Source organism: Periplaneta americana, chromosome 1, assembly GCF_040183065.1.
Source record: "Periplaneta americana isolate PAMFEO1 chromosome 1, P.americana_PAMFEO1_priV1, whole genome shotgun sequence".
NCBI lineage: Eukaryota > Metazoa > Arthropoda > Insecta > Blattodea > Blattidae > Periplaneta > Periplaneta americana.
This window is the reverse complement of record NC_091117.1, coordinates 76,333,793-76,353,192: the sequence shown is the minus strand read 5'-3', so window position 1 is coordinate 76,353,192 and position 19,400 is coordinate 76,333,793. Positions and strand designations below refer to the sequence as shown.

At 35.0% G+C, this 19,400-nt stretch overlaps 1 protein-coding gene across 1 annotated transcript; it reads right to left on the bottom strand.

Moving 5' to 3' along the window:
- Nucleotides 1-1,888: 1,888 nt before the first annotated feature.
- Nucleotides 1,889-18,631, bottom strand: LOC138696738 (uncharacterized). Its single transcript, XM_069822092.1, has 4 exons — nt 18,519-18,631; nt 10,708-10,869; nt 4,410-4,565; nt 1,889-2,107 (listed from the first exon to the last, which is right to left on the bottom strand). Exons 1-4 carry the CDS (start codon nt 18,624-18,626, stop codon nt 1,949-1,951), a joined length of 585 nt encoding a protein of 194 aa, XP_069678193.1. The 5' UTR covers nt 18,627-18,631; the 3' UTR covers nt 1,889-1,948.
- Nucleotides 18,632-19,400: the final 769 nt, after the last annotated feature.

Below are 19,400 nucleotides of genomic sequence, written 5' to 3'. Positions count from 1 at the left end.
TCATAAATTGCAAGATCTGCACTATCAAACCTGACTAGATATATTTCTCTTTGCCATATATTTGGAGTTATAACCATGCATTCTATTGGTGTTTTAAGCGGGACACGGTGTATTTTAATGCGAGATTTTGTAAAACATTTCTATTATTTTCTTCTTACTTTTTGTAGCAGAGATATTTGTTCTTAGTCTTATTTACAGATTTTTTTTATCTTAAAACATATAATTATTATTTGTTCAACTGAGATAGTTACACATACTAGTGTCGTGCAATGTTCAAACATGTGAGATGTCAAGATACTCGTACTCCATAGGCATTCCAACAGTATAGCTTGATTCAGGGATTCTGGCCCCCTCTAAAAGTAAGTAGACAAACTAAGAGCGAGTTACTCATCACTACTGGCGGGCTGGGTTACACAGGTCAGGCCGCACAGTCATAACACCTAACACTTCTTCTCATCATGTCGCGGTACACTCCGTCTTGAAACAAAATGTTCTTCCACACGTCTCGTTACTAACCACTACGTCTGTTGACTAAACAATGTCATGATGACTTATATTTTCTTGACATGAGTGTCCCTCAGCTTCTTCCTCTTTCCTTCCTCTTCCCCTCCTATGCACACATTTGTGAATAAATTTCTTTCTAACACACACTCACTCACTAGCCAAACAACTAAGGACAGGGGCCATTAACGCTGAATCGAGCTTGGAAGTAAAGCATGTAAATTAAAATAACCGAGTCCATTAAAAACCGGTAAGAGGCCTTATGTTCGGTTCATGTTTGCCGAGTCTCTGTAGAAGCGAAGCTTCCTTTGCGTTTGTTCAATCTGCCCCTTTCCTTACATAATGTTCGATGGCTTTCTCCTTAGTTCTTTTTCTCCCTTCGCCTTTGTGCTTTAGCTGCATAAGGATATCAGTCATATATCTTACGAACTTACGCATAGTAATGAGTATAGATAACTTTTCTTGTTATTAATATGAATAAATATTCACACAAATATACGTATAAATAAATAAACAAAATACAATATATTAAAAAACGCGTATGTTCAAAGTACCGACAAGCATTGTACAATGTTGAAACATGAGAGAGGAAACCAAAACATTGCAAACTTCGTCTTATTCCATATGAAAAACTAATCGCAAGATATGTTCTGAAATTCTTATGTGGTTTCAAATAGTGTCCTGCAATGTTCGAACGTGAGAAATGCAACCCAGACATTAGAAACTTCGTCTTACGTCATAATATGAACAACTAATAGCAAGATATATGATAAAACATGAAGGGGTGACAGTGGAGGACAGCGAATATTCTTATAACAAGGTGGAACAAACACGACAGGCCTTCTTCTGCAGAGCGAACATCGACGAATGTTAAATTTTCTCATACTCGACTAACTTGAATCGAACATAGTGCCTGTAATGCACGTCGCTAAGACTTTCATCATCCGTATAGTCACACAAATATCGTGTCCGAGCAACTGTGATTAATTTGAATATCATATAAAGAATGTAATTGTAGCTACTTTCTGTCTGTAACTGGTATAGTAAAAACTGTCATGTATTTTTAAAACATAATGTATTTACCTATATGTACGTATATTTCTGTCTATGTTTAATCATATTTTTGTAATAAAAATGTCTTTACATCTGAATAAAATTTCACAAGAGTTGTTCTAAAATCTTTACTCAGCTAAAAGCATGATGAGATGGGAGGGGAGGGTAGAAGAAGCCAGCTAACTTCAAGATCCAAGTCCGAGCGAGCTGTGACAGACTCGCTTCTTCTAAGCAGACTTCGGTTTTTGTCACGCTCGACAAACTTGAAGCGAACATAGAACATGAAATGCACGACACTAATACATACTACGATTCTGAAGTATGAAGAATGTGCTTTATGATGCAATGAGACAATTTTATTGAATGTCAACAGTGTACAGTATACAAGACTGATCTAATTTTTAAATTCAATGTTGACATATACTCCTAAATGTAAGACAACTTTTTTATCTTGCTTCAGTTTAATTACTATATACCAGGTTTTCACATCTCGATGCATTTCTGGCGGAAATCTGTTCTCGTCAGCATAACCATTGACAATATCATATTTGCCCTGAAAAATAATATTGTGATGTTATTTCAGAATGACATATACATTTTTAATACTTATTTATGAGACAAGTTCCTAAAGATAGCTTTACAATTGTGTATCATATAATGTTTTTTCTCTACGATAGCACAAATTTACATTACAGTAAATAAAATAATATTTCAATTTGTAGAGGTGATAAGATCACGATGTCGTGACCGTCTAAACTCTGAACCATTAAAAAATTAGTATCCATGGAATGGTAGCCTGTTTTATTCATGATCACGATTCATGGCCGTCTAAACCGGCATAATTAACGAAGCGGTTACAAAAAGTTAAATGCTACTTCTTCTTGCAATGAGTACAACATGTAACTTCAGAATAATAAGGGCTAATATGCAAGTATGAATGTTAAATTTGTTACTTATTTGTGTTACGTGTAATATTTAAGTAATGGAAGATCGAGGTAATACATTAATTTCTTACTGAACGAAGTTTCTACATTGAATATTACATTTTCTTTGGCAGTGCGTAAAATGAATAGCAGTGTGTAAAGTGATTACTTACTTTTTTACGCACTGATAACAATGTTTAAAATGCAACTTCACGGACTATCGTAGAAAATATATCTGAATGAATATATTGAAAAAAGTCAACTTTTAAAATAAAATAAAGTATACGAGGTTTGTTACATACTCATGTTAATTTAATCTGTTATAAGAGGGGAAGTATTTGAAGCTGGGAATTTTAGCCGTTTCTTCGCACGAGTAAGTAAGTAAAGATACTATTGTGTACTCTTCTATGGCAAGCAATATTTAGCTATAGCCATGGTTGTCGTGTGATTGGTTTAACATTAGCGGACAAAGTTCAACGACGAATTTTAGGTTTTTATCAGTCGTGCGTTCCAAGAAACTTACGATATTGTAAGAATGGTTTCGTTGAGTCAAAAATAGTGTGGGTATCCGTGGGCAGTAATGACGTCCTAACAGGCCCTTTACTGAAAGTAACAAGGAAATTGTCGCAATAATGTATTATGAGATAATTCACAATTATTTAGAATTTAATCGGCTGTTTAATGATATTGTATAAAATTAATATAGCAGTTTTGTACGAGAGTATTTTGAAAAGCCCTCCTATTTTTTGTGTTATTGTTAACAAATTTCGGAGTACTAGCGTTCCTGTTTTACTGACGCAAGTTTCGTACCTCTGCCGCTAGAGAGCTCTGAATTATATAGTCTGAAACATGGCGGCATGTAACAATACTAGGTTGGTGCGTCTGAAGCAGCATGCTGTCATTAATTTTCTATCGGCAGAAAATGTTATCCCAATTGTTTGATTGGGAGAATGAAGGCTATTTATGGAGACGAATGTGTAGACATGAGTACTGGGCAGCGTTGGTCTGTTTGTGCTTGTAATGAACCTGGTGTGGCTCTCAATTTGTGTGACAAAGGACGGAGCGTGTGCAAGCGATAATCGCAGAACTGGGATTCCGAAAACTTTGTGCAGTATGCGACTTGGTTTCACTGTCTTTGATCACCCTCCATATAGTCCCAATCTGGAATTATCAAATTTTCATGTTCCCAAAACTTAAAGAACACCTGAGAGGACTGCACCTTGATTCTGACGGTGCAGTGCAGACACTTGGTTTCACTGTCTTTGATCATCCTCCATACAGCCTAAATCTGGTCCCATCAGATTTTAATTTGGTCCCAAAACTTAAACAACATTTGAGAAAACCGTACTTTATTCTGACGATGCAGTGCAGACAGAAGTGAGACTGTGATTCTGTCTTCGAAGTGAAATATTCTACAGTGACGGTATCAAGTAACTGGTCTCCCATTGGGAGAGATGTGTGGAGGAATAATTATATGGATATCAACAATAAAGTTGTAAGAAGTCACTACTTTTTTTTACTCAAATAACTATAACCATTTTCAAATTAAAAATTAGGAGGTAAAACTTTTCAAAACAACTTCGTATATTCTCTAAAGCGTCTACGAAAGTTTCTACACATTTTCTAAGGAAAGGAAGGATAATGTTTAATGATTTTATTTTTTTTCATCGAGTTATCATGTTCTGAAAGAAATAATTTAAAGATAGGAGGCAAAAGGAGATAGGAGTTATGTAAAATTGCTTTACCCATATGGAAATAGACAACCATAAAATATTGATTATAGAACACATTTATCTTGCTTATTTTTATAATGACTTGAGTGCTTTCATGAGATCACGTTCACTGACTTAATTTTCACCTAACATTACATTATCATTGTATCTTAGTTATGACTGAACCCAGTTTCCGGGACTCAATTTGTGGCGTACTTACAGGCGATACTGGACATGTTTTCGGAAGTGGACTGAAGTCCGAGAAGAGCCCATAGAGTTCTGGGTGCTTCACCATGTAATCACAGAACGGTAATGTCTCATTAAATAGCTGGTTGTATTCATTATTGTCCTGCTTTGCATGGCATCCTACTGTGATCTGAAATAGAATTTATTCACACATTATTGAATGCAATTACAGGATTTAAAGTTGCTCATATCGCGCACAATAACAGAAGTTGTGAATGTGAAACTACGATTTTCCATTTCTTGCCTGTGATGTAAAGACGAGGAGAAGAGGAAACAGGTCGCAGACAAGAGGGCCGCAATTAGCTACTGGGAGGATGAATATTCAGTCGTTGGAAATATAATCCACATAGAGAACCCTAAGTAATGTCATTAATTTCAGTTGGTTATTCTTTGACATATTTCAAACAAAAAAGTTTCATACAACTTTGCTCATTTTTGCTTCTTTTTCGAGATAAAAATTGCTTTACACGAAACATTTCATAGCATGTTTTGGGAATGCCATTGATTTAATTGTCAATATGATCAGTCAATTTAAGACAGCAGTCTATTATGCATTGATTAAAGTTCTCGTTAAAACTTTGTTAAAACCATAAAATTTACTTAGTCTTACGTTAAAAAAGTGTAAAATTGTTTAAAAAAAAGGCTTATACCTTCGACAGACGGCCCGTTTCTACGCTATGTCGCGTCATCTTCAGTATCTCTTGAACCACTGGTGATCTTGACTCTGTGATGTGCATTTGTCGATGGTAGGGGTGGGGGTGTGTTGTTCCTATGGTGGGGGCTGGCTGTTTGTGTGTTATGATGTATTATGACGTCGAATAATGTGTGTTGAACTGCAATATTGTGTGTTTAGTATGTATTGTGGGTATGCTATTGTATTCTTATATATTTCGTACTGTTCTAGGATGTTTAATTGTGAACTTTTTGGTGTGATGTGTAAAATTTCCATATCTGTTTCTATATTATTGTAGTCATGATTATTGTTGATAATGTGGTCTGCATAATTTGATGTGACGTAAGGGTTTGGTTATAGCTTTAATATGTTCATTATATCTTGTGTGAAAGGATCTTCCTGTCTGTCCTATGTAAAAATGTGGGCAACTATTGCATTTTAATTTGTAAACTCCAGTTGAATTATATTTATTTCAATGTTTAATGTGATTATTTATGTATTTCTGTATTGTATTATTTGTTTAGTATGCTATCTTGTATTTTAGTTTTCTGAATGAAGTTGCAATTATGCAAATTATGCAGACCACATTATCAATAATAATCATGACTACAATAATATAGAAACAGATATGGAAATTTTACACATCACACCAAAAAGTTCACAATTGAACATCCTAGAACAGTACGAAATATATAAGAATACAATAGCATACCCACAATATATACTAAACACACAATTGCAGTTCAATATACACACATTATTCGACGTCATAACACATCATAACACACAAACAGCCAGCCCTCACCATAGGAACAACACACCCCCACCCCTACCATCGACAAATGCACATCATAGAGGCAAGATCACCAGTGGTTCAAGAGACACTGAAGATGACGCGACATAGCGTAGAAACGGGCCGTCTTTCGAACGTATAAGCCTTTTTTTTTTTAACAATTTTACACTTTTTTAACGTAAGACTAAGTAAATTTTATAGTCTATTATGATAATAAACGATTGAAAGAATTTTAGTTTTTTTTTTTTCCTTTAAATGTGCAGAAGTTTATTTGAACAATTGTAACATTGTAAAATTCCTTTTCAGAACGAAAAGTTATATTTGTTTGGATCAAATTTCTGCATATTAAGAGTTCGCGGGAAAACGATGAATGTCACAGTTTTGTTAAGGTTGATGTCATTATCTAATTCAATGGATCACTACGAAATTTAATGTTGTTCTTATGAAAAATGGTAAAAAAAGAGAATTATCACCAAGAATACAGTAATACTTTCCTTTATTTTCTATAGAAACAGCACTACATCTTGCAGTTATACTTAATTAGATCATTATCTAATCCTTAACAGAAATGTGACATTCATCGTTTTTCCCGCGAACTCTTCATATGTAAAAGGAAAAATAAAATTCTTTCAATAATTTATTATCATAATATACCTACTGCTCTCTGAAATTGACTGCACATATTGGGAATTCAATCAATGGCTTTACCAAAACAAGCTGTGAAAAGTTTCATATGAAACACTTTGTGTCTCCAAGAGAAAACCAAAACGTACAAAATTGTTTTAACCCTTTTTTTAAATACCGTATCTCACAGAATAACCCCTGAAATAATGACATTACTTACAGTTCACTTTGTATTATTAAGGTTAGGAAGTTCATGCATTAAAAACTGTGATTGCCACCGAGGGTTCTGTAGTGAATGTGATGTCCATTGAAATAATAATAATAATAATAATAATAATAATAATAATAATAATAATAATAATAATAATAATGATTTATTTTAGCTGGCAGAGTTAAGGCCGTAAGGCCTTCTCTTCCACTCATCCAGCAAAAAGTATATATACATATGCATGAACTTACAAAGAATTCAACAATTTGATTTAGATAAGGGTTACATATAAACAAGAGTTATTTACGAATTAAACAACAAAATACTATGAACTATTAATTAAACACTGAAATAAACTGTGTAGCAGAATTAAGCTAAAATACATAGAATGTTAATATATTTCAAATAATATTAGATAATAGATAGTCAACTGAGCTAAACAGACACAATGATTGATTATGTTTTAATATTCCTCTTAAGTTTACAGAAGTAAAATGTGAAATTATTTTAATCACATTAGTCCCGTGAACACTTCTAAATAATCCCTGAAACTTCAAAAAGATGAAAATACACGTTTAAAATGAAAAAATACATATTAAAATTTACATCATGACCTATCTAGTACACGTATCGATTCTAAAATCCGTGCCATGATATGTGATTATATGAGGACTTATTTTCAACATATTTTCTTTTATAAAACAGAATTTTTCGTTATGGTCATGGATAAAATTACGTATGGCACTTGTGAGCGTGATCTTTATTGCGCTCGTGTAATTTAAGCACTCGGCTGACGCCTCGTGCTTAAATCTTTCCACTCGCGCAATAAAGATGCACTTACCTCACAAGTACCATAAATAACTATTTTTGAGTGAAATTTTCAGGAAAATCTTTATATATAAAATTGAATGTGGGTATGTATGTGTGTATGTTCTCTATACAAATTACACGCCTTGACCGATATGTGCCAAAGTTTGCACATTTAACCTTCAAAACCAGGAGAAGAACATAGGCTACATTAAAATTGTGCAAATGGAAATTAAATTGATTAAAAATATAAAAAATAAAAATAAATAGATCAAACATTCATGTATAATATTAAAATGCAAAATCTTCTACAGTCAATTGTTCTTTATTATTGTCTGCAGTTGTATTCAACTTCGACTTTCACGAGGCCTTGGAAATTTTAACACGAAATTAAATTACATTGTTGTTGCAGACATTAACTTAAAAACTGCGTGTTTTTTACATCCTCAACTATATGTTATACAAAGAAGTGAAAAAAAAAAGATTTTACACTTATCTATAAGCAATTCAATTATACTTTTGTCATGTTGCTAATGTAGTATGTGAATGTACATAAGCCCACTGAAAATAACATTGTATTAATTCTCAAAATATTGTTATTCATGTCTGAAAATGTGTTGCTGCGAAATTATATCTGTATAATCACGTTGCAAATTTAGTATGTTAAGCGTTGTGGAAATAAAAGTCTCTCAATTTCTAAAATACCGGTAGGCCTATACGTTTCTCAGAATATTAGTCTTTACGTTAAAAAATTACTTACTGCGAGTTTATATTGTATCTGTATTCTGTGTATAAAATTAGAATTAATACAATATGTTCTGAATTTATGAGATATAGTTTCAAGTTATATTAAAAAAAAAACTGGGTATGTTATGGGCCTAAGTGGGTGTACAGCGGTCAAGAGGTAAAAAAAATCTTCCAATATAAATTAAATTATATATGTATGTATTGATTCGATGCTGAAACTAATCAGAAAGAGGAGAAGGAATTATATTTTCGCTCGGGCTTACTTTGTTTATAGTTTGATTTTTCTATTACTTTATTTGCATTTCTGGTGTTGTGGAAGAGAAGGCCTAATGGCCTTAACTACACCAGAATAAATAAATAAATAAATAAATAAATAAATAAATAAATAAATAAATAAATAAGTAGATAAATAAAAACAAATAAATAAATAAATAAATAAATAAATAAAAACAAATAAGTAGATAAATAAAAACAAATAAATATATAAATAAAAACAAATAAATAAATAAATAAATTTAAAACAACAGTTTAGAGTCAGGCACATGATGAAATGTTTTCTTTTCGGTGGCTGATTTACAACTGTTTTAAATTGAGTTAACCCTGGCAGGCATTTGGCTAAGGAGTTCATTAATTCATGTAAGTGACGTTAAGTAAAGATTCATCTTTATGGGCGAGGAAAGCTTAGTAAAGACAATTCGTTTTGATTGTGTATAGTTAGGTTTCCGAGATTCCCGAAAATCTAATAACCAGGCTAATTAAACATAGAAGCAGAAAGGAAAACCCGGGCAACGCCGGGTGTTTTCAGCTAGTTTAAAATAAAAATAAAAATTACTACTTACACTGCAAATAATTGTACTCCCTCTGTCCCATAATAATTGTCCGGTACGCCGAAATGGTATTACAGTAATTACAGACGACGGGGCAAATGAGAAGTGCACGCATGAGGAGAACCGCAGTAGATCAGTGCACAAGGTTATGCAGAGCAATGACGTGATCTTATCGAGACAAGCAACACGCACCACCCAGAAGATTACCGAAAGCGGGTATTGGTTTTCAACTCACCGGTATGGCACTATATACAAACCAGTGCAGCAAAGCAAGCTGGAAATCGTTAGTAGAGCATACTCCTGCAGTGAGTACGTACGTTTGAACAGACATGGACATCCTGGGAACACAACTGGCGGTAGTGAGTGACAGGGGTAGCAAGAACCTTACAAACAGTGAATGGAGGCGGTAGAGGAGTTTTTGTTGAAAAACACTAGTCTACGGCTGATGTAGTGAAGAAAGGTGCCATAACAGGTGCGGCCGAGAAATGTCATGCCAGTAAAAGAACAGCACGCTGCATTTGGCAACGGAGGCGGAAATCTTTGGAAAGTGGATCCATGCTCATCACCAAATTAATCCCAGCAATAAATGCAAAATGGCCTCCTGGACCGAGGACAGGGAGAATTCAGGTGTCAGTTCAGCAGGACAATGCGCGTCCGCATATCGCTCCCAATGACCGCACCTGGATGGACGCTGCAGCAGCCAGTGGAATCACTTTGAAACTCGTGTGTCCACCGCCAAACAGTTCGGATATGAATGTTTTAGATCTGGGCTTCTTGCTTGAAGTGTCCTCGGAACATTTACGACGAGGCTATAGTGGCACTGCAGCAATAGGTCTGTGGTTCTAGACAAACTGTTAGAATGACAACCTTCTCGGTCTAACAGGCAGTTTTTTCGTCTTTACTCGTAGGAGATTGTTTTTCTTTGTTTCACTTCTTGGTCAATTTATACTACTCCTGGAGTTAATAAAGTTGCACTCCTAGGAGTATTTATTTTCGGCTCAATGACTAGCCAATTTGTACTGATCCTGGAGTCATAAAGTTGTACGAGTAGTATTCATGTTCTTTTTTTTTTTTGGCTCTATGACTGGCCAATTTATACAGATCCCGGACTAATAACTTTTTCTTTTGCTAATTGAGTGACAATTTTGTACTGATTCTGGAGTAATACAGTTGTATTACTCATTCATGTGTTTCATTTTGCTCCTATGTAAACGCCAGTATAAAATTATGGACATCGGACAATTATTAGGGGACAAGAAATAAAAGCGTACCGGACAATTATTATGGGACAGAGGGAGTAGAAAACTACCGTATTTGTATATAAAATTTTTGGTCATTCTATTTAATTGTCTTACTTACCATTATCATTCACATAATAATAATAATAATAATAATAATAATAATAATAATAATAATAATAATAATAATAATAATAATAAATCACAGAACCTAATATTAATTATTATGGATTTTTATTGTCTCAGTAACGTTCGGTTTCACGTAGAAGTTGTATACTACGTCTTGAAAATTTACAGCGTAGAAATTTTAATGGAATGTGCTGTATATTGATGTCATATTAATATTATTACTTACGATCGTATCAGCTGGCAGTGTTTCAAGAATTACTAGTCTCCCATTCATAACAACGTAGGAGGAGTTGTACTTCTCCGTTTCTAAATAGCAATCTTTCTTACGAAAGAAAGGAAGAGTAGCTTTAATAACCTCCGCAGTGTCATAGTTCACTACATAATCACGCTGTAATAGAAAAATTTTAAGAATTAATGAAATTGTTGATTACTAGGCTATTTTTAAAAATTAAAAGCTATGCATTTACTACATGATACAGTATATTTCTTTGTCGTTAGTTTGTGTTTCCTAAATGTGTTAAGGTGAACCAGAATTGATCCTTCACGAAAAGAGGCAAGATTTTCACATTTTTCAGGTAGCCTGTACAGGGTGATTCAGGACCTCTGCAACAAACTCTGGGGATCGATAGATCTCGCAATGAAGATCATTTTTCGTAAAACGACCCATGTTCTCTGATGCCTCGTTTAGGAGCTAAGTGACATGGAAAAAATACAGGTTTTAGTAACATTAACAATTGAAGAGTCCACCGCAAGAATGATGGATGCCACTTTCTTGTCGAAAATGAACCAAGACTGTCAATGCATAGCTTAAGACATATAGACTGTACATAGAGAGTTATATGGCATTAACACTGATAGTCATTGTCCAGTAATGATCGGAAAATCACAGTTAAGCTTTGAGCGCTAAGCATTTCAAACTTTCAAATGCTTCTCCTGCAAAATGTATTCCAAATGACATCCATCATTCTTGCAGTGGACTCTTCAATTATGAAATGAGTTATTTTTCAAGTATGTTTGCTGACAAGTTACAGGTGTTCAAAGTGTCTACCCTGAACCTGATTACATTCATTACACCATCGTAGCAGTGGTTATCGGCCTGTGTCGAATTTGATCAAAAGTCGCTGATACTCGCATAGTCGATTCCTCTCTGGTGTCAATTCGAATGGTGTATTACTTCACATGTACCAAAAGAAAAAAAATTAAAGGGCATGTGGGTGATAATTAGGCCTGTGACATTGGAGCATGTTTACAGTGAAAGGAAGCCAACTCAACACAGGACATACATCGAGTACACAGCACCAATTCATCCTGTGCAGTACAGTCTGCAAAGAGATTAATACACACATCCTTCTGAATTGGTTTCTATCTTTATTTAACTTCATTTCAGTCATTAGAAATTTCAACTCAACGTGAGCTTCGATGTATTGCCTACCGCGTATTTATTTTTTGGTTACAGTGAACGACAAGATGCATTCTCAAAGTTTCAAAAGCGAATGAGTGTCTACTACTGTCTAGTATGGACTTGAATGCAGAAAAGCTGCGTTCAACATCTGTCGAAACGACAGTAATGCATGTGTTGTAAATTTTCTCAACTTTGTACTTTCGTAACGTAGTCTGATGTGGAATTTCTCTTCCAGTGTATTTATGTAAAAACTCGCGGAACGCCGTATTTGAGAGTTTGTTAAATGGTATGACGGCAGATATAATTGCCTTACACATATCTTCATAAAATGTTGAATTCGATGTAGGGTCCTTCTGCATATTTCCTTGTTCTAGCCGTTATGTTTCATTGTACTTACGTGTCTTTGAATGTTATATTCCTTGTTTATAGCAGACTTATTGCTGACATTGCAAAGTTTACAATAGAGATTGTTATTTAGAATGCAGAATATATCTGCACCATACTGTGAAACTAAATATTGTAGTTTCCAGGACGCGTTTCTTTCCTTCTGAACCATACTGTGGAGCGCACTACTTCACGACAGTCTGTACTTGAATGAACTGTACCGCGGACGTTGTGTCTGTCCCTACACACATACATATACTTGCATATACTCTGTGTTGGCTTCCTTTCACTGTAAACATGCTCCAATGCCACAGGCCTAGTGATAATACTGGCCACACAACAGGTCCAGCTCTCCCGATCCATTGCTCCCCGTAGATGTTGTTCAGATATGCTCGTACAACCAGGTTGAAGTGCGTGACGAGACTAGATGGGAGGATAGTATTAAAATGGATTTCAGGGAGTTGGGATATGATTCTAGGGACTGGATTAATCTGGCTCAGGATAGGGACCGATGGCGGGCTTATGTGAGGGTGGCATGAACTTCCGGGTTCTCTAAAAGTCATAACAAAGTAAGTATTGCTAATGTATTAGGTAAAGCTTGCTACAGTAGAACCTCTATTATCCGTGGTAATGAAGGGGATGGACTGAACGGCTAATCGAAAAAATCGGATAATCCGTACCATGAAAGATTTTGTAATTTCCTCCATGGTTCTGTATTTAACTCCCTATGTAGTGAATCAGAAGTTCACTAATTTAAATCTGGTTATAAATGACGGGTTTTTAAAGGACAAGGAAGCCCTTTGTAATGACTGTTTCAGGAAAGATAGGAATAAAGGAGGTCTCATGTTGTAGATTTACATACTTTTTTACTCTTTATCCTTGTTTTTTTTATTAAATCGCGCAGTTGTAACTCCAATCTCGTATTCTGATGCGAGATGAGCCACAGTTTTTCTTTCTCAAACCATTCAATTATTTCCATTTTTTTTTTTCGATACTTAGCACAACACGTTTTCTGTTGACATCCGTGAAAGACATTTTACATACAAGTTATATTATAGAACGGAAATTCGAACACTAAACAATGCTGTGTAACGGTAAAGGCTTGTAATAAAACATTATAGCAATAATGCAGTCTAGTATATACAGTCACGAAGCTTGAGTTGTGAGGGTACTAGGAACAATAGACTGTGTCGATACTATTTCGTATTGTCTGTAATGAGGCGATAGTAGCGATCCTAGTGGTTAGCAACTATCTACGGATGCACATTCCCTACGTATTGAGCTTCGTGACTGTATATACTAGACTGTGCTACTAATATGATATACAAAACAGTACTTCATATAAGTTATTTATTTCTGAAGAAAAAAAAAAGAGCGAGAAATAGACAGTCGGATAATCAGCCAATCGGTTAATAGGGTGACGGATAATCGGGGTTCTACTGTATTTACACGAAGCCCTTTAACGTTCAACTTTCCCACGTTTGGTCAGGGGTAATGTGTGCACTGTTTCCTCACCGCAATCGCGTTCGATCTGTAATAGTATAAGGCCAAGTCATATACCTGAGTGCAATGTTGCATTCAGATATGGTTTTTTAGTTTTGTCCTTTAAATGTGTAGAAATTTTATCCGAACAATTAATGTAACTTTTCGTTCTGCAAAGGAATTTTACAATGCTACATTCCCGCACATATCTTTTCCGCTTCATCGCTTTAGAAATGAATACACAGTAAGAACTGCAACAGTGGTGGATTTAGGCGACCAGCGAGAGCCGAAAGCTATGATGCCTACTTTATAACAGTGGTGCCCAAACGGTGGTAGCGGGGAGTTGTATAAAGAGCTGAAAGGGGTCGCGAGATGATTTAGAAAATGAAACAAAAACACATTTTCAACATATACTTACGGTGTGTTCAGAAACATGAACAACATTTAACATAAAAAAAATCAGTAGTCATGCATTAAAGTAAAAAATAGTTTCAGTAATGCGACAAATGTGCCTGATCAAATTTCTGTAGGCCCTACATTTAAAGGACAAAACTAAAATTCTTTGAATCGTTTATTATCATAATACACTGCTGCCTTAAATTGACAGAGCGTATTGGGAATTCAATCAATGGCTTTCCCTAAAATCGCAATGAAATATTTCATATAAAACAATTTTTATCTCGAAAAAGATTAAAAAACAAGCAAAATTGTATTAAACTTTTTTGTTTGAAATATGTCAAAAAATAATCCCTTGCAATGATCCTCATTGTGAGATCTATCGATCCTCAGAGTTGGTTACAGAGGTCCTGAATCACTCTGTATGTATACGCAGATCATTCTAAAATTAGTGGCAACACTGCTAATATTCAGCTGCTCTAGCGGTGACTAATTTAAGCTGGCAGTATGAGATGTAGTGGTGTCTGATATATGTTATTTGTAAATTATAAGTAGAGACCAGTATTTGGTCACATCGAACTACAAGTTTAGTGAACACATACCGATGCTCTCTACCGTTTTGTGCAATACCTGTTTTCAAAAAAGCTTAAAGTTAGAATTTATAAAACAGTCACATTATAAGTTGTTCTGTTTGGTTGTGAAACTTGAACTCTCATTTTGAGAGAGGAACAGAGGTTAAGGGTTTTTCAGAAAGTAGCTATAAAATCAAATCAGAACTCCGTATTCGATACATACATAGTGATATCTCTTTAAAGTTCAATGAGATTTCTCCTCTTCTGGTTGATGGCAATCATAACGACGATCTTATTTTGCATAAATATGAGGTTGCGAATGTTATCAAAAAATATAAAACTTTGTTTTGCAAGCTCGAGGTATTCCTGCATACTTTTTATACAGGGACATCATTTTATTTTTACTTCAATGTTTATTGTACCTGAGTTTTTGAATGTATTTCACTCCCACCCCTTCTACTAATGAGGTTCAACCGTTCTCCATACAGATACAAGACCGCATATACAGTCATAGTAGCCTTACCGTCACAGTACGTTCCAAAAATATGTTCGCGTTTTCCAATGACAAAAGAGCTTTCAATATTGCATCATTTTCGCACAGGTACTGTCGTCCATTTGCCTACGTCGTATTCCGGTTTTCCCCACCAGCTTCTATTCGCCTCTCTGCAAAGGCTCTCTTAGCTCTTTTCTGAGAACATCAATTTCTGTTAGGAATTGGACATCAACGTAATATTATACAACTGTTTAAAATAACTTAAATAAAAGGGCCTCGTTAAGTAATTAACTGTCACGTGATTTCCCCCCTTTCTACGATCCTGCGACATAACCACTTGTGGGAAAGTAGATAGCATGTTTGAGTAATTTTATCTTTTCGGATCGAGCAGAAGTGAAGATTGAATTTACAGTACGTAAGGTACTCTTTTACAGAGTAGGTACAGAATTATTTCAACATGAGTTACTAGTACGAAGGACGAAACTGGTAATTGGAATTATACACATTATAACTGAAGTCTGTATCGAAATGAACCGCCACCATTTTGAAAAATGTGTTTAAATATCCATATTATGATTATTTTTCAATTTAACTTCATTCTCTATAGTGTACGCTAATGTGCTGTAGACAGTATAATATACACCACATACTCAGTTCATGAGTAAAAACACTTACTGTTAATACAGTACTGTATTCTGATTAAACAAAAACCTAATGAAAATTATCAAACTCAAAAGCGTGATATTTCCTAGTTTACATAAATGGATGAACTACTTTTCTTCCCTCCTATACCTAGTAAAGTTATTTGTTTGTATATTACGCCATCGAACTCCAGTCGTGGAAGGGGGTAGCAACCGTTGATCCAAAGGTATAGCCAGGTTAATATCAGAAATGTTAGTAAAAATAAAATGATCTCCCTGTATAAAACTGGTCTACACTCTGCGAAAAGCCTAGTTTCAGCTCTCTGACACTAGGTACGTACATATTTAAATTAATTTTTCTTCTTTTTTATTTTAGCCAGTTGAGTGTACTGTAACTGTCTAAAAATGGATTTAGTAACCATCTGTAACAGTCGTATTGTTTTGAGATTTTCCGGAAAATACTTAAAAAGCTGCTGTTTAGAATTTTGCAACCTTAATTGCATGTTCGCAAAAACAGAGTGTTTGTCATATCATATGTGGCTAAATTTTCCAGGAGTTCTTTAATACACTTTAATGTATCACATTTCTTCTTGTCAAGTGATGTGTTCTAAAATATCAGCAAAGCAAGGTACTAGGAATGATGTTCATGTAATATTTCGTGTCATTGTTGCGCTATATTCTTCTATTACGGTCGTTCTTTGGTAACCCCTAACGTTAGTAAAATTATCGTCGTTTTCGATTTTACACGGATTTGTATTTTTCAGGTAGAGTTAAGTATCCTAACAGTTCGATAGTAGCGTTAGCATACAGAAGTCTCGCCCAGAAGTGGGTGTCGCCTTCAAAAAGTTTGGGAACCACTGGCTTATACGGAGTGGAAGGTAACCTTTTACAATCCTTCTGGGATATGATATCTCGAATTATGACAAACAAGAAAGTCTAATAATATTTTGTTCCCAGAAGGGCGGTTTTCGAAAAAAATGGTCTTTTTTAATTTGAAATTATGATTAAGTTTTTCATGAAACTGCTCAAAATTGAATTTTTATCTCATTAGGATGATAGAGTAAATATGTATGGCCATGTTACAGTAGTATTTGCATGGAAAATAACACAGATTTCGAATAAATCGCGTTAATAGTCGTGTACACATTGCATGGGAACAGGGCTGTGACACGCTGGCAACACTGTTTCTTACGTAAGCAAACCATGTGGCCGAGCTAAGTGTACGGAGCGGACTATACGCTTACATTCACTTCGTCAGTAGTTGCAGGCTACGTGCAGTTCGAAGCAGTTGAAACACAACGAGATGCCACAGTTTTCTAATCGTGAGTATCTGGACATGTTATTAATTTATGGCGAAACTGGTCACAATGCCGCTGCAGCTGCTCGCTTATGGGTGTACCGTGACAGTTAACTGGATCAGGAGTGTGAAAGTTGTAGACCTTTAAAAAAACTGTAAAGAATTGTGTACAAAATTTAACAGTGTACGCCACATTAATGTGTATCATTTTCATTTAGTTTCAAAATTGTTTGTTTCTTCCAAACATTGTATTGTAATTGAGTTGGAGTGACATCAACTGTGTGATCCTCAATATAAAATCCTGCTGTATTTAAAGGATTGATTTTGTTTCATGCATAATTTTTCATTCTTCTGTATTATTGATGAAACTGCCTTAAAGTGTAACGGAAACTACGTGTTTGTTCGTACTAAATTTAGTGCTGAAACGATACAACAACGAACTTTTCATGATAGATAACGAATAACATAGTTCATGTAATTAACATGTTACGATTGCATAAGTTTTGATTTGACTGCATTCTCAACAGATGTTTTTGTTTACAAAATGGTATTGTATGTTAAGATTACATAAGTTTTGATTTGACTGCATTCTCAACAGATGTTTTTGTTTACAAAACGGTATGTGTATACAGTCTCTCAAAACCCCTGCCAAGTAGATGATTGGAGCGGCATTCAGTATGCTGGGATGCAATGATCTTGCGAAGTAAACACTGCTACTGTCTACAACGTTGCAATATTGCAACATTCGTTTTGGTAGTATGAAAAGATATTATTTGACAAAACGTTCCCAAATGACATGATCTGTTATGTGTGTGAAGGATTGTAAAAGGTTACCGTCCACCTTGTATAATCCGTCATTCAGCAATGCTTGCCGTCAGGTCTACTCGTATCGGTCCGATACATAACTGTTTCTGCCGGAGAATGTGGAGTGGGGAGTTAAGTGATAGTCTACAGTACCTCAATTGAGGTATTAATGCCCAGACCTGTGCTAGGTATTCATACATGCGCACAGCGTCTGCTATGAAATACGTGGGTACCGCTTCATTGTATTAATAGAAATTCAACTTTGCCTTTTTTTTTTATCGAGAGTTCTGCCACCATTTTCGTGGGTGTTGCCGGTACGCGACCTGCTTGCAGATTGTTGCATATCTATAAACAGGCACTGTATATAATATAATAAGTTACACTAAGTTTTTTTTCTAATTTACCTGTGTTTTCAACTCCTTTCTGTCTGATTACGTATTTTCTATTACCGTTTTAGGCCTAGCTAGGTTGTATTTATTTAAAAATATATATAACAAACCTTACACCCGACGAAAGAAACTCTTGAGTTTGAATTTTACATTCCACTTGTAATATTTATTACTTACATCACCAGCTGTGGGATCTTGGCCTAGAGCAATGAAAAAGGCACATATCACTAACAACATTTTTCTGAATGCGTTATAAACCGGAAAGCTACAGTTTATATGCATCATGATTATCATAACCACAATCATATAAATCTCTTAGCGAGTTTGCAGCCGTATACACATTATTGTTACTTCATTATCAGATAACCGATATTAAAATGACATAGTATAGAACAACGTTACGATTCGTTGAACTGAAAGATTGGAACATTGTTAAAAGTATAAGCGCTTCCTGCTGTATTCATAACGATGCAATTCATATAGCTCAAAAACAATGTACGTACATAACAACTGCGATTATATACAGTGCTGTATTTGTGTTACTTCAATTCAGGACTGTCTAACGCGAAAGGAAATGGCGAGTATTAAGTGCATAGTTCATTAGAAAATAATTGGGCTGAAAGTCAGCGTAGTTTGGCAACATCGCATCACCGGCTAACCTACGAATACACACACGGAATTCAGGTCTGAAAAGCAGCATTCCGTTTCTTAGTTACTGCAGCAAGGTTGCCAGACTTCCTATTGGCATGAAATAACGTTACGTGTTAACCTTTTTATTTAATTTGAAAGAAAACTGTCCATTTTATTGATAAATTGAAAAGGAATGAATCGTTCCTTACCAGTTTCTCAAATGATAAAATTATCCTCTTCAACTGTTCCTTTCCTTTACCAAATTTGCACCTCTAATGAGCTTTATACCGACGACGACAAGAGACTCGAATACTAACTTCACCAGTGCATAGTAATAAGGAATGATTTATCCCTTTGCAGTTTTTCAATGAAATGGATGGTTTTACTGCAAATTAAATACAGAGATTAACATGTATTGTTATTTCCTGC